This window comes from Mobula birostris, chromosome 15 (genome assembly GCF_030028105.1).
Source record: "Mobula birostris isolate sMobBir1 chromosome 15, sMobBir1.hap1, whole genome shotgun sequence".
NCBI lineage: Eukaryota > Metazoa > Chordata > Chondrichthyes > Myliobatiformes > Myliobatidae > Mobula > Mobula birostris.
The window spans coordinates 43,206,309-43,222,796 of record NC_092384.1 but is presented as its reverse complement, the minus strand read 5'-3'; the positions used below and the strand labels follow the sequence as shown (position 1 = coordinate 43,222,796).

The following is a 16,488-nucleotide window of genomic DNA, read 5'->3' as shown; positions in this document are numbered from 1 at the left end:
ACAATCCTTTGTCTTCTCTGTCTCTAACTGCCTTTAATTCACTGAATTTATGATTCTTTGCTCACGTTCACTCTAACAGTGCTAGTTAACCAATCAACTTCACCAACAGCTTGTTGCTCTGACAACCCTGATCTCACCATGTCAGACATACTCCTGTTGTCCCATCCATTCCTCCCTTGGACTCTCTGCAACTTTGTTTTCTCTCTTCCCTAGTTCTGTCAAAGGGGATTTAATCTAAAACATTAATGCAGTTTCTCTTTCCATAGATCTCATCTGTTATGAGTTTCCAACATTTTTTTTTAAGTTATATGATCTCAGACTTAATTACTTCTTTTAAGTTCATAGGGGAGGAGTTAGAGGTCAGGCCTCCACTCTGCAGTCGGAAGCCGGTGACATGACCGTGGCATGAGGGACACTGCAGTCTCGGCCACCGCTCCACGCTCGAAGGTCAGCAATGCTGGCATTGCTGCTCCACTCTGCACTAGAAAGTCAGCATTGTGGACGGGTGACGAAGGACATCCATGGATGTCGGGCAGTCCCAGGTCTGTGGGTTCTGGGATCAGATCTCTGAGCAAGTATGTGCATGAGGGCAGATGAGAGGACAAGCTTGGAGTTGGGGCTTCCATCGTCAGCTTGTCCGGATGCCAATATCAAAGATCAAAACACAAAAGTTGATCAGTAGTCCAAAAGGTCTGTTGTGGAGCTGGAGCAGAGAGGGGGAGGGGGAGGGTGTGTGTGTGCGTGCACGCGCGCGCATATATAAAGAGACTTGTCTTGCATTCGATGTTTTGTTACTCGTGTTCTGCTTTGTGTTCTATGTTGTTCTTCTACAGTATGTCGGCATCAGAATGTGTGACAACAGTTGTGGACTGTCCCCAGCACATCCTTAGATGTGTTGGGTGTTAACTGCATTTCACTGTACTTCTGATAAAGAAATCTGAATATGAAAAGCAGAATAAGTAAAGGTATGAGAACCATTGACAACATCTTTTGTGGCATTCTTTTACTTGTAGGTGTGGAGGAGTTTTTCTATGTTGTATTTATTTTTATAATGTAATAAGTATACAGAGTGAACAATGGATGGTGCTGGGGGAAACTGGCAATGGGTTTATCAATATCACAATGGAATAAAATGTACTAAGGAAGCACAACAAAAGAAATGACAGTATGTTTCTTTCTTCCTTTTGCTTGTTCTTTTTCTTCCTCTCCCTCCAATGTAATTACTCATCATTTAGTTGATGCTTCACAATAGTGAAGCTATACAGCAATAACAGACGACCACAAATCTAACAGATACTGTAATGCTTCCACAGTAGTCTAGTCAGACGTGCTGCTTCAGCAATGTCAATGCTCCATCATTTTTCATGTGGCATGTCTTTTGTGATAATGTGAGTATGTCTACATTGGCACAGTAGACAATGCCAAGATAATGGGAATTTATCCGCATGACATACTAACTGCTATCAAAAACATCTTAATGTGGAGGGAAATAAAACTCGTTTGGTTGTAACACAGCTTGAAGTTGATATGAATCACTTATAAAACTACATGTACGCAGGTGCAATAAATCGCACTGGCACCAGGGGCCTACACTGCCTGTTGGCACTTTCTGACAAGGCAGAATGACAATCCTGTCAATACTCTTATGAACTGAGTCAGTAGTATCTTGCATACAAGTTGATGGCAAGCTGCTGCAAGGTACTATAACTTTGTCATGCTCCAGCCAAGCAGTCTGATATTCAAAAGTTCAAGGTGGCTGTCATCTTGACAAAACAGAAGCGAACAATGCTGCTGAGATCCAACAATGGCAGTAGTAGATGACAGATTTCAGTCCTTTTTGATGTGCAGACATCTTATCATTGTAACTGAAGTTCAGATTGTGCTGAAGCACAATGACCCTTGAGCCAAGAATAAGGATATAAGAGCACAAAGAAAAGAAAGAACAAGTAGGTACTCAGCCTACTGACAGCTGAACAGTTCTCATGCTGGATGCAGCAGAATTGGAAGCATCAGCCATGAGAAAGTTGATCCACAGAAAAGACGCAGGTGCTTTTAGAAGGGAATGAGTAAAATTAACATTCAGAAAATCCAGCAACTGGAAGCAACATTTTGGTTTTTTTAAAATATAATTTGTACAAATTTTTGAAGAACTTACATTAACCTATCCAAACTTGACAATACATTCGAAAATGCCTCAAGCCAGAATTTTAAACAATGAATCCTCTTGACCATTTATCCTTTAACAGATAAACCTCTCTTAATGGCTTTCCTTGAGAATTGATTTTATTAACTCTTGCTGCATCCTTTTGAACTTGAGGGGGCAGGGAAGCTTCTGCAACATGGAACTGAACATGCTGCTGCATAGTTTGGTGTGTCAAATCATTAACATTTAAGATAAGCAGGCAGATGGGCTGGGAATAACCACATTAAGTCATCAAGATTCAAAGAAATCAGTAAAGGAGATATGGGGAACAAGCAGGGAAGTGTATGAGACTAAGTGGATGTGACAAAAGCCCGTCACTGATTAGACAGCACATGGCGCACTCCGTAAAACACTCATCCCCAGCAGTAATAGTGACTGGGTCTGAAACAGAGCTGCTGCATGGAGCTGTCTCATATCGAGGCAGCAGCAAACTGCACAGGTATGCTGATGGTGGAGGATACTATCTTTAATTGGATAATTGAGTTAATTAGCTTTTGGTTGGTCTATGGGGAGGGGCTTAGCAGTTATAAACCTCAGGTTACCAAGGCTTTGGGGTTAGTTTTCTTTTGTGTTTAGTCTGAGGGTGGCTATATATATTGTTTTGTCCAGTTTTTGTCTTGTTTTGAGGTAAATAAAAGCACCTCAATCTAGTTTTGCAGCTCAAGCCATCTTGTTATTTTTCTTAAACAACTGACCCACAGTTTTTTGTGACAGTGGATAAAGAGTTGGACTAGAAAAAAAACATAATTGTAACAGCACATTGTTAAGCCTTCAAATCTATTTTACCATTTAATAAAATCATGGTTCAACTGTATTTCCCAGGACAACACCATTGTCCTTCAATGTCAAAGATCTTTTGATTTTCACTCCAAATGTTGTCATGACTACCTTCTGGGTTTGAAGAATTCTAAAGATTTATAAAATTCTTCATGCAAAGATTATGCTTATTTGGTCTCCATACGAGACAGACCCAGTTCTAAATTCTCCAGTACTTACTCTTTCAAGCCCCCTCAGAAGTTTGTATATTTCAAGGAAATTGCTACAGATTCTTTTATATTCTTTGGAATATAGGTCTAGCCTATTTAATGCCCCTCAAAGGATAATCCCCTTACCCCTGGTATCACATTATAATCCTCTGATAAATTCCCTCTACAACATACAGTGACATTGAGCCAAGAACAAGGTGTAAAATCACCAAGATCTTTTAAAGCTTGAATAAAAATGTTTTTATTTCGAAACAACAAATCATGCTCTATGGAAGTACTGATGATTTTTTTTGGTTTATTTTATTGCAATAATAATTTTTATTTTGCAAGCAAATTCTAGTAGGGAAATTCAAAGTTCCAACAAGTGTTTGTAATTCTACTGATTGTCCGTGTCCCAATGACAACAAGGTCAAAGCTGGTATTTTCTGCTTCTTTCAACCCCTATACCAATAGTTGTTAAACAGAAAAGGTTGATTTAATTGATCACTTCTGTCCAGATTAGGAGAATTTTATTGATACTTACCAGATATTTGATCTCTAATTTAAAAGGCAACCTCAAATGCAACATAAACTCAGTGACCACTCAGGTGTAGCCCTGCTTGTTAATGCAAATATCTAATCAGCCAGTCATGTGGCAGCCACTCAATGCATAAAGCAGGTAGACAAAGTCAAGAGGTTCAGTTGACGTTCAGACCAAACATCAGACAGGAAAGAAATGTGATCTAAGTAACTTTGACCAAGTGTTGGTTTCACACGGGGTGGTTTAAGTATCTCAGAAACTGCTGATTTTCTGGGATTTTCACACAGTCTTTAGAGTTTACACAGAATAGTACGAAAAACAAAAAACATCCAGTGAGTGGCAGATCTCTGAGCAAAATCACCTTGTTCCTGAGAGAGGTCAGAGGAGAATGTCGAGACAGGTTCAGGTGATAGTATCTTAAATAACCACCATTCCAATAGAGGTGTGCCAAAGAGCATCTCTGAACATACAATACGTTGAACTTTGAAGTAGATGGGCTACAGCAGCAGAAGACAACAAATATATTCAGTGGCCACTTTATTAGGAACAGGAGGTATCTAATAAAAAGCCACTGAGCGTATCAGAATGTATGAAAAATGTAAAGTTACTGAATGCATAAAACATAAATACTTTGCCTTTTATTGTCACTAAAATTGACTTGTAGACCCTCAATCATGCTCAGCTTAGATCAGAATTCTAAAGCAGGTTTCTAAGCATACATGCAGGATAGTTTCACTGAGTTTGTTCTTCCTCTACTGGAAAACGCATGGATCTAGCAAATTCATGGAATTCTGCATTCACCTGTGCCTTTGCAGTAGTACCTAGTTTTCTGGCATTTATATGGGTAGATGTGGGATGTTCAACACCTAACCACATAAACATTCCCCACTGGCAGTCCTTAGATCCTCTGCATTTTTTGGCCAGATAGATCTCCAAGCACACCCTACACTTCTTCAGTGTCAAGACGACACGGCCACAATAATCACGAGGAAACACTGGAGAAGTATTGGGCACATAAGAAAAAGAAACAACTCCATCATCTAGACATTGGACCCCTGAAGGGCTGAAGAAACACGGGCCACCAAAGACAACTTGGCGCTATACTGCAGAGGCAGAAATGAGGACTCTGAACTACACCTGTGGCACAATAGAGAAGATGGCAAGTACAGAGAGATGGAGGACCTTCATTACTGCCCTAAACGCCAGCAGCGTAATGGGCAGTCAGTAAGTACTGGCATTCCTCAGCTTAATTTGACCTATTTGTTTTCAGTAACTTGTTGATGTAACAGTTATTAGGCAACAATAACTTTTGTCTCCTGCCTAAAGCTCCTTTTTAAAATCAGGTAGCTATACTATTTTTGAAATTTAACAGAATATTCCAAAATCTTATCTCTCTTCATGACCTCCAGGGTTTAAAAAGAACAGGCATGAGTTTATATCATTTTTGAAAATGCCTGGTTAAAATCAGTCAAATAGCTTTTGAGTTATTGAATTGTCTAAGTTTGACCTTTGCAGACTCAGATTAAATGACTTCAAGGCTTATCTTTGCAATTGCAATGTTATCAATCTGCAACAGTGTGAAAAAGCCTAATTGTTGCAATATTTAATGACAGAAAACACTTCTGAGCTTTTATTTGCCTTATCATTATACTTGAGCAGTGCAGTTCCAAGGGTGCTGCACTTCAACATTCTGATTGCAGATAAAATTTTACAACACTAGGTTTCTCCTTACCATTTGTTTTGAAATCTTTTTTCATTATGGAATCTGTTATTATTTCTATTTCACTGGAGTAGTATGGTAGCACAGCGGGTTTCACAACACTTTACAGTGCCAGTGATCAGGGGACAATTCCCACGGCTGTACGTTCTCCCCACGATCATGTATGCTTCCTCTGAGTGCTCCAGTTTCCACCCATGTTCCAAGCATGGATGGTTAGTGTTAGTAAATTGTGGCCATGCTATGTTGGCACTGGAAGCACAGTAACACTTGTGGACGGCTCCGAGCACACCCTTGGGCTATACTGGTCACTGACGCAGTGTACTTTGATGTACGTTTCCATATGGCAAATAAAGCTAGTCTCTTATCTCTTAAAATGTAAAAAAATGCGAGTTATACACAACAGAAATAAGTATTTCTGCCCCTGAATTGCGCTGACAATTGTACATCTCTTTACACGAATACAATAATCCTATTTTCTAAATTCTTCCCACATCTCCATTAATACACTACCTTCCCAAACCTCCCTCCCCCCAGTCATCGACACATCAGAAATACCTTACAGTGGCCAATTAACCTATCAAACTGCATGCCTTGGGACACACCACAACAGTACATTTTGACCCAATTGTGGAAGTCTCAATTAGCCGGTTTCATGGAAATAGTTAAAAAAGGTATATAAAAAAAACAAACTGCCACTTAGCTGAGCAACTATTTATGCATTTAAAGGAAATAGAGAACAAATTAGAACACTACCAATACGACTGCAGTACTGTAAAACTGTGTTAGCTCCTAGTAGTTATTGACGGAGGAATTCATCCAGTGTATGCTGTCACATTCATTTAAATTAACAAAAATTAGTGCAGACAATGGACTGCCTTTATACTGTATTTTTGACGATTGCATCCTCCAAATCTCAAGTTGTAACATTCAAAATGATTATCGATACCTACAAATTCTTCGTGGATCCCAACTTGCTGAAGTAGTGAAATTGCTTCATTTTTCACTCTCTGTAGTGTCATCTCCAAGTCTGAAAGCTTGAAACCACAGAGAGCAAAACAGCTCTGAATTGCCTCTGCTTATTTCTCACAAACTGTCGGTGACAAAAATCAAATTTTTGAACACAAATGCAAATGGTACTATTTAAAAACTGCTTGCTCCAAGCATGGTGTTGCATCTAACAACCACACAAGTGCACACGACGGACACTAGTTAGAAACTGTTCAGCAAGTCTCCTTTCCCAATTAAGTGGCATAGTGTCCCAAATAAACGAAGGGCATTCGCTATTTTCTCAATTAGTTTTTGTTCTTTAAGAGGGGTCTCAAATAAGTGGCTGTCCTAATTAACTTGAATTCACTGTATTTCACTTACCAGAAAGTCAAAAACCTAGAAACAGATGTAAAGTTATTCATGAAAAAAAGGCAGGAAATGAAGGTAAGATTTTTATTACCCAGAGATCATTTGGTTTCAGGAATTCACTGCCTAAAAGTTAGTACGGTCAGAAATGCTCGTCACATTTAAAGTCCTTGGAGGTGCTCTCGAAAAGCTATGACTTGTAGGATCATGGTCCTACTGAAAGAAGATAGGATGAGATTGGTTAGCTCTTTTTTGATTTGCACAAACATTATTGTCTCCTGTGTCATAAGCTATTCAGAAACATGACAACATTTGCATTTGTTCCCAGCACATCCTTGGAAAGTTTTGATTGTCAATGCAAACTATGTGTTTTATTTTATGTTTTGACAAATAAAGCTAATATCTATTCTTTCCATAATTCTATGAAGTTACAAGCCCGAGTACAGATTCTCAAGAGACATTAAATCATGATCCTCCCTGATCAGAAAACATTATCCCTACTCTTTGTTACCTGCTAAAACTAATACACAATTCATAGCAGAAAGCCACTGTCATTTTGGTTATTAAATTTGTCCACAACATTAAATTTCTTTTCATAAATCCAAATAGCCCTATCCATCTTGCTAGCATTACAGTGGATTTTGCTTAATTAAGTCATTGGTTAATTGGGGCAGTCGCTTATTTGGGATATCTCTTAAAGAACAAAAATGGATCAAGAAAATAGCCTGGATTCCTTTGTTATTTGGGACACTATGCCGCTTAATTGAGACAGGAGACTATTGCCAAACAGTTTCAAACTAGCGTCAGTCACGTGCACTTGTGTAGCTATTAGAGACTACCCATGCTTAGAGCAAACAAATTTTAAAAAGCATCTGTTGCTTGTGCTTGTGTTACGTTATCAATTTGGGATGAGATGTGCCTATCAGTGGACCAATGTTGAAAAATCAAGTCAGAGGAGCTAGCTAAGAAGCTGGGTCACAAAGCCAATGGATATGGGAATCACAAAAAATTTAGACGTACCATGGAAAGTTGGTGAACCACATTCTTGAAGCAATTGAAGAAAATCTACTGACATCATCTTCAACAGCCAAGGAAGTGAATGCAAGGGTAAATGTTTTATAGGCAGTACAGTTTGTCACTGATAGTTGCGAAAAATGAGCAGCAAGTCAACTTAGAACTGTTATGTTCACTGTAGTTTCAATCATTCAAGCTTGGAGATACCAGAAACAGCTGTCAGCGAACATGAAATGATTTCACTACTTCAGCAAGTTAGGAACTGCGAAGAATTAAGGTATCGTTAATCAATTTGAATGTTACAATGAAAATAAAGATTTTAAGAATGCAATCGTCGAAAGCATTGTATCAAAACACCAAGGCAGGAAATATGAAGATGAGGAAAGTGATGAAGATGACACATCTGAAGTTAACATCTACAGAGAAGGCCAGGAATTTTTTTGTTGGATTATGACACTACTTTATGCAGTAAGGCAATGAAGGCAGTCCATTATCTACACTAGATGTCTGCACTGATTTTTTCATTTACAGGCAATCAAAAGAACACAGCAGGTTATACTGGATGAATTCCTCCATTGATAACTATAGTAATGTAGTAGTTTGGTAGTGTTCTAACTTGTTCTATATTGCATTTAAATAGATAACATATTACTCAGTTAAACATAGAAAACTGGTAGCTTATCTTTTGTATACCTTTTTAACTAGTTCCATGCCTCTTCGGCTAATCAGGGCAGCTGCTTAATTGGGCCAAAATGCACTGGCCTCAACATATCCCAATTAACCAGAATCCACTGTATTAGCAATTCTACACATACAAATTGTAATTGAACTAATTGAATTACTAGGAAACTGCCCAAGGTCACTTGTTGCCCACTCTCAGCCAAAGCTTTTTACTCCAGCCCAGAGCCTTTTGGATCTAAAGAGCAGGATTGCCAACTGCTGTGAAAACACTCAGTTCCCTCAACAGCATTACTTCACATGGAGGCCTGGAAAATTGGTTTGGGGTGGGGGACGCACTGGGACCAAGGCACTGTAATTTAATCGTTAGTGGAGTAGTCTATTTATCTATGTATAACTCTAATTCCCTAGTAATATTTTCTTAACACTTCTAATGGCTTTAAGTATACTAAAGTTTTCTCTATCTACAAAATGAAGGCAATCTATCATTTCAATATACCTCTTCCCACCCTGCAATATGCAAAAATGCCATTCCCTATTCCCAGTTCCTCCGTCTCCACCGCATCTGCTCCCAGGATGAGGCTTTCCGTTCCAGGACATCTCAAATGTCCTTTTTCTTTAAGGATCGTGGTTTCCCTTCTGCCGTCATCAATGATGCCCTCACCTGCATCTCCTCCATTTCCTGCACTTCGGCCCTCACCCCATCCTCCCGCCACCACAACAGGGACAGAGCTTTCCTTGTCCTCACCTACCACCCCACCAGCCTCCGGATCCAGCACATTATCCTCCGCAACTTCCACCACCTTCAACAGGACCCCACCACTAAGCACATCTTTCCCTCTCCACTTTCTGCAGGGATCATTCCCTCCACGACTCCCTTATCCACACGTCCCTCCCCGCGGATCTCCCACCCGGCACTTATTCCTGTAAGTGTAAGTGTTACATCTGTCCCTACACCTCTTCTCTTGCCACCATTCAGGGCCCCAAACAGTCCTTCCAGGTGACGCAACACTTCACTTGTGCGTCTGTTGGGGTCATCTATTGCATCCGGTGCTCCCGGTGCGGCCTCCTCTACATTGGTGAAACCCGACGCAGAATGGGGGACCGGTTCGTCGAGCCCCTCCACTCCCTCTGCCACAACAGACAGGATCTCCTGGTTGCCACCAACTTCAACTCTGCTTCACATTCCCCTTCAGATACGTCCATACATGGCCTCTTCCACTGCCAGGATGAGGTTAAACTCAGGAGCAATACCTCATATACCGTCTGGGTAGTATTCAGCCCCTTGGTATGAACATTGAATTCTCCAACTTTCGGTAATTCCCCCCCCCCCTCCCTTCCCCCATCTGTTTCGCTCTGCCTCCTCCCCTAGCCTCATGGTTCCACTACCTATTGTGCTTTCCCCTATTCCTTCTTCACCTTTCCTGCCTATCACCTCCCTGCTTCCCCTCCCCCACCCCTTTATCTTTCCCTTTACTGTTTTTTCACCTGGTACCTACCAGCCTTCTTCCCACCCTCCCCCTACCTTCTTTATAGGGCCTCTGCCCCTTCTCTCTTCAGTCCTGACGAAGGGTTCCGGCCCGAAACGTTGACTGATCGTTTCCACGGATGCTGCCTGACCTGCTGAGTTCCTCCAGCATGTTGTGAGTGTTGCTTTGACCCCAGCATCTGCAGATTATTTTGTGTTTACTATCATTTCAATATTTGTCTGAAGAGTGAGTAGGCTCTACCCTTCAAAACCTAAAGAGTGCTGCCAAGCCATAAAGTTCCTTTTGTAGGATGTTCAGGCCCACAGGATGAAAGATTGCATCCTGTGGGACTGAATACCCTAAGGATATGACTGATATTGGAGGAAGAATCACAGGGCTTATCTTTTCTTCAGTATTTCAAGTTTCCAATGACTCTGATATAAAACCCAAGATTAATGATGAAATTAAACTAAAATTGTTGCAGCCGTCTTTAACAAAAATACACAAAGTCGATTTCTAGCCTCCTTTTTGTAGAATTCACAAGAGTAGCTGGTAATGTTCACAATGTTTCCTCAAATGTGTAAACCAAACTGGAATTGGCAAGATTACAAAGTGTGAAGGGACAATGAGAGGTGGAAGGCGAGCAAGTTAACCATAGAGTTGCAGCACCATAAGCTGAATTGGAGTGGAGAAAAGCCAATTATTGCTGGCAGTAGGATTTGCAACAGCTAAAATCCCTTCCGCTAGGTTTAAGTTAAGTTGTTCAATAAACTACTAAGTCCCTTCAAAGCCTGCATATAAAGTGTGATCCAGGTGCTAGACACCAAAATGTTTATTTTCTCCACAGCAGTGTTCTTGCTAATAAAATAAAATGCTCAGTCACAGAGTTTATGTGCACATTAAGCAGCTAGTTCCTCTCAATGGAAGCACAAGAAACAGCAATTCGCAATCATATCCCTGGGGGTAGACGAAACTCAACAATTCTGTGCGTGAATGTAGAAATGATTGCTCTCTAAACCTATCCTCAGTTATGAGGATTATCCATCTAGAATCAGACATAATGCAGAATAAAAATTAGAATTCAACATTGTTAATTCAATTTTAAAACTTCTTTATACTCCTTAAATCGCATTCCTGTACAATTCAAAATTTGCAGCTTAAAGTATTCTGAATCAATCACTCTTGTATCTCATCAATTTAGACATCTATGTGGTTACTTAACAACCTCAAACTAAACAATGACATTTAGTAGTACTTGAAGATCCAGTTAGTTGACACAAACCTAGTTACCACTAATAAATCATATAGAACCAATAGCAGATATAAAAACAGCCAGAAAAATCAATTACTACTAGTAATCTGTAAAATCACACCATCTGCCTTACTTCTAGACAGCAGACATGCAGTTAAAACTGCAAGATACCCGAAATTTCTCTTTACAAGTACATACAAAAATATCAAAATATTCAAAACTGAGAGTGACTCACGTTGCTTCCTGTGTTCCACCAGGCCAACAGCTTGCTTTGCAGAACACTTTGCAAACCAATTGTCACCAAGTAAAACGGTGACTTCATTTGTGTGGATTAACTGTCCTGGCATAAATGCAAGTGGGCCAAATGGCACCTGTCACAAAAACAATTATGAAATAGAGAAGTTTGTTTTGTTATGAGGTAAATGGTCTATCTTTATTCATTTTTATAAACAAAACAATACAGTTTTAATTAAAATCAACTAGAAGTCCATGAGGAATCTGTGCTAGAAAAGCAATAACGTACAATGATAATAACATCAGTGCATCCTATACAAGATACAAAAGAACATGCTATTTTTCAAACAGATCTGAATATTTATAAGCATTGAGCAATTTCCTAATTTAGGCTACTGAGAACTCAGCAATCAAAATTGCAAACTTTGGTTGATTCCTTAAAAGTAACTTCAAGAACTGTCATGGCAGCTTAAGGATTTCAATTTCGTTTAAAAATGCACAATTTACCCAACCACAATGGTTGTAAAAAAAATGCAACCAATAACCTTTTAGGAAAGGAAACTCCCCAACCTTCCATATCTGATTTAAAGTAACTCCTGTCCTACAGTTCATAACTGATCTCTGAACTAGGAAGCCATTCAGTCACACAGGATAGATAAGAGATAAATTTACTCTTTGCCAGGAATACTGACATCTTGAAATAACAACATTTATGGACAAACATTGGACTCAAGAAAGAGAAATATTACTAAATATATTTCAAAGTTTATCCAAAACACAGCTAAGAAATTAATTAGCATACAAATCAACCATGCTATCCTTTACCGTGACGTACTCCAACATTCATTTTAATCATTGGTCTGTCATTTGAAAATTCTACAAAGCAAGACTAGCCTCATGTCAGAAAAAGGCTGGTCCTTTATACACTGTGCCAGTGCAAAACACATGAAAGGAAACACAAAGTCCAGGTCAAGGCCCCAACAGATAAGTTCAGTGGTGGGCTAGAGGGTGGAAGGTGTGCTGGGATATCAGGATGTTTCATGAATCTGGTCCTATAATCAGTACAAGAGGTGATGGGTTAATCAGGACCTATATTTAGCAAATTGTATCACTTTTTTTGTGGAATGGCAATGGATGGTGGGGTACTCTAATTCTATAGAAAGCAAATTAAAACATCATACAAAATACATTGCCAATCATTTCAAATGCCAAAGTGAAAACTGGTTACAAATAAGTTGTAAAGTGGCCAAAATGATAATAGGCCTAACCATGTAGAAACTCTGATAGAGGGCTTCACTGGTGACTCCCTGCTAAAATGATTAATAATCCATCTAATGATAGATAAACACTTTATTGATCCCAAAGAAAATTACAGTGTCACTGTGGTATTACAAGTGCACAGATACAAATATTAGAAGAGAAGCAGAAAGAATAAAAAATAAGTTACCACAAACAGTCTGATGGGGGGGGGAGGGGGGTGTCATCACTTCACTAGCTACAAATTGACTCATTATAGAGCCTAATGGCCCAGAGTAAGAATGACCTCAAGCAACACACATAAAAGTTGCTGGTGAACGCAGCAGGCCAGGCAGCATCTCTAGGAAGAGGTACAGTCGACATTTCAGGCTGAGACCCTTCGTCAGGACTAACTGATAGAAGAACTAGTAAGAGATTTGAAAGTGGGAGGGGGAGGGGGAGGGGGGGGGGAGATAGAAAATGATAGGAGAAGACAGGAGGGGGAGGGATGGAGCCAAGAGCTGGACAGTTGATTGGCAAAAGGGATACAAGAGGATTATGGGACGGGAAGCCTAGGGAGAAAGAAAGGGGGAGGGGGAAAGCCCAGAGGATGGGCAAGGAATATAGTGAGAGGGACAGAGGGAGAAAAGGGGGGGGGGGGAGAGAGAGAGAGAGAGAGAGAGAGAAAATGAATAAATAAATAAATAAATAAATAACAGATGGGGTACAAGGGGGAGGTGGGGCATTAACACAAGTTTGAGAAGTCAATGTTCATACCATCAGGTTGGAGGCTACCCAGATGGAATATAAGGTGTTGTTCCTCCAACCTGAGTGTGGCTTCATCTTGACAGTAGAGGAGGCCGTGGATATCAGAGTGGAAATAGGACGTGGAATTAAAATGTGTGACCACTGGGAGATCCTGCTTTCTCTGGTGGACAGAGCGTAGGAGTTCCGTCTGGGTAGCCTCCAACCTGATGGCATGAACATTGACTTCTCTAACTTCCGTTAATGCCCCACCTCCCCTACGTACCCCATCTGTTATTTATTTATTATTTTCCCCCCTCTCCCCTTTTTCTCCCTCTGTCTCTCTCACTATACCCCTTGCCCATCCTCTGGGTTTCCCCCCCTCCCCCTTTTCTTTCTCCCCGGACCTCCTGTCCCATGATCCTCTCATATCCCTTTTCCCAATCAACTGTCCAGCTCTTGGCTCCATCCCTCCCCCTCCTGTCTTCTCCTATCATTTTGGATCTCCCCCTCCCACTTCCAAATCTCTTACTAGCTCTTCTTTCAGTTAGTCCTGACGAAGGGTCTCGGCCTGAAACGTCGACTGTACCTCTTCCTAGAGATGCTGCCTGGCCTGCTGTGTTCACCAGCAACTTTGATGTGTGTTGCTTGAATTTCCAGCATCTGCAGATTTCCTCGTGTTTAAGAAAGACCTCACATAGCGCTCTTTGGAGCAGCGCAGTTGTCTTAGTCTATTACTAATAGTGTTGCTCTGTCCAGCCAAGGTGGCATGCAGAGGGAGAGAAATATTGTCCAGAATTTCCAGGATTTTTCATAGGGTCCTTTGTTGTACCACAGCCTCCAGTGTGTCCAGTTTGATGCTATTGCCCCAGCACACCACCGCATAGAACATTGCACTGGTGACAACAGACTAAGTACATCACCATCTCTTTTGTCTTACTAATGTTGAGCTGCAGATGATTCAGCATGCACCATTTGACAAAGTCCTCCACCAGGGCCCTGTATTCATCCCCCAGCCCTCCCTTGAATTTCTGCAGATGACATGACTCAGTGTTATATCTAAACTCTGAGGTATACAGGGTAAACAGGAAGGGAGCCAAAACGGTCCCCTGTGGGGCCCCAGTACTGCTTATAGCCATGTCTGACACACAGCTCTGAAGCCGCACAAACTGTGGTCTGCCAGTCAGGTAATCCATTATCCAGGATACAATGGAAGTGTCAATCTGAATGAATGGAGCTTTTCCCCCAGAAATGAGGGCAGTAAGATATTGAAGGCACTTGAGAAATCAAAATACATGATCCTCACAGTGCTGTCCTGCTTATCCAAATGGGAATAGGCTCTGTTCAGCAGGTAGATGACAGCATCGCCGACTCTAGTGTGCTCTTGGTAAGCAAGAAGATCGCATTTTCTATCCCCAGTTCATGTTGAGCTAATTGCCAATACTAATTACATCATATAAACACTGTACTTAATTGCAATACTTACTGCATGTGAATAGATTGAAGTTGCTCACAACATATCCTAAGCATGTACAGTATGTATGTCAGGTGGACATTGCTAAACCTTAACCCAGTAAATAGTCAGCTTCTTAACTGAACAAAGACATTAGAAGAACAAAGACTGGCAAATGCCCATTCGTTCGCCATGTCGAAACACCATCATTGATGTCAATATTAAATTATGCCCTAAGCCAATTCCAAAAGAGAATAAGGAAAACCAATGGATGAAAATTCTGGTTAATGTTGCTAGTTCTTATTTTATATTACACAGGAACAAATATGTGACATTGCTATCTTAGGGCAGAAGTCTCAAAGCCAAGTGCTTTCTTCCTCGGAAAACTGCATCTATATTCAGCTGCACATCTTAGAAAAACTGCCATCTATTCATCTCCTCCGCCCCCAACTAAGAAAAGTGTAACTTGACACATTGCAAGCAATCTGATCATGGAAGTCACTAATAGATGATGCTACTCTTAAATTACAAGCCTTAAAATCAAACAAAAGCTTTTATAAGGAGATAGGCAATCAGGAGAAAGATAATCAGGAGAAAGAAATGAAACACATCTTCAAAATTTCCCTGGGGAGAAAAAAAAGCTCTGAATGATTTTATACTCACCATTACATCGTAAGATAGTTTATCAGGTAAGGTCTTAAGCCTTCCTTGAAGTGCTTCATAGTCACTTTGTACTTTAACCCTAAATATTGAAATATTAACATTTGCATTTTTAAAACAGCACTCACGAGCTGAATTGTACAAGCACAATACAAATTATGAATCCTATGTGACTTGCGTTGCCTTTATGACAGACATCATACATTAGGTATTGCAGCCATTTTGAAATTGATTAAAGCCCCTGACATGCCCTCAGGGATTTTTATAAAACTATTAATTTTGTTTATATATACAACGATAAATAACAAAAAGTAAGTTATTGTTAAGATACCATTTAAATTACATTGTTGACAGATAAGTGTTGCCCAGGACATTGGGAAATAACTTTGTATCAGGCTGCTTTACAATACTACTTTTACCAATTGCTTATTTCTGCTAACGCAAGCTAGTAGAATACCTAGGTTTAATGATGGAGTTTAAAATGCGACCTTATAATTGTAGTACTCTCCAACTACACTGAAATGTACACTCAATCTAAATGATCTTCCAAATGATTCACCCAAAATGACCTTCCAAAACCCACAAAGGGGCTCCAAAAAAGTTACTTGGTGAGACTTCTACAGCTAAGCCCTCTAAGTAGGGAATGAGGATTTCTCCAATATCTTACTAAATATTTAAAAAATTAAATAAAAAGGACTGAAAAAGAATGCCGTAATGGTTGGCATTAATACAAAGAGTTACGGACACTCTCCCACAGCAAATAGAACCAGGAATCTCTCAAAGGACACTTTGCCTGCCCAGTGCTTGAATTAAAAATGTTGCCTCACAATTGAAATGTAAAGAGTATTAAATATAAATTCCAGTAACATGGGAATGAACAAGAAAGGACATCTTATAAAACAGGAATGAACATCATCTGCAGATTGAGGCACGTAGGACCAAATGAGAATAGTTGTGATTATCTGT

General features: G+C 40.1%; 1 protein-coding gene across 2 annotated transcripts in view; it reads right to left on the bottom strand.

Annotated features, from left to right (window-relative positions):
* uri1 (URI1 prefoldin like chaperone) overlaps nt 1-16,488 on the bottom strand; it is a 73,365-nt gene that overhangs the window by 45,207 nt on the left and 11,670 nt on the right. For both annotated transcript variants that reach the window (XM_072279685.1, XM_072279687.1), the window contains exons 3-4: nt 15,526-15,604; nt 11,431-11,566 (exon numbers count right to left, since the gene is read on the bottom strand). In XM_072279685.1, the coding sequence (XP_072135786.1) occupies nt 11,431-11,566; nt 15,526-15,604 (215 nt within the window). The remainder of the gene's footprint in view (nt 1-11,430; nt 11,567-15,525; nt 15,605-16,488) is intronic.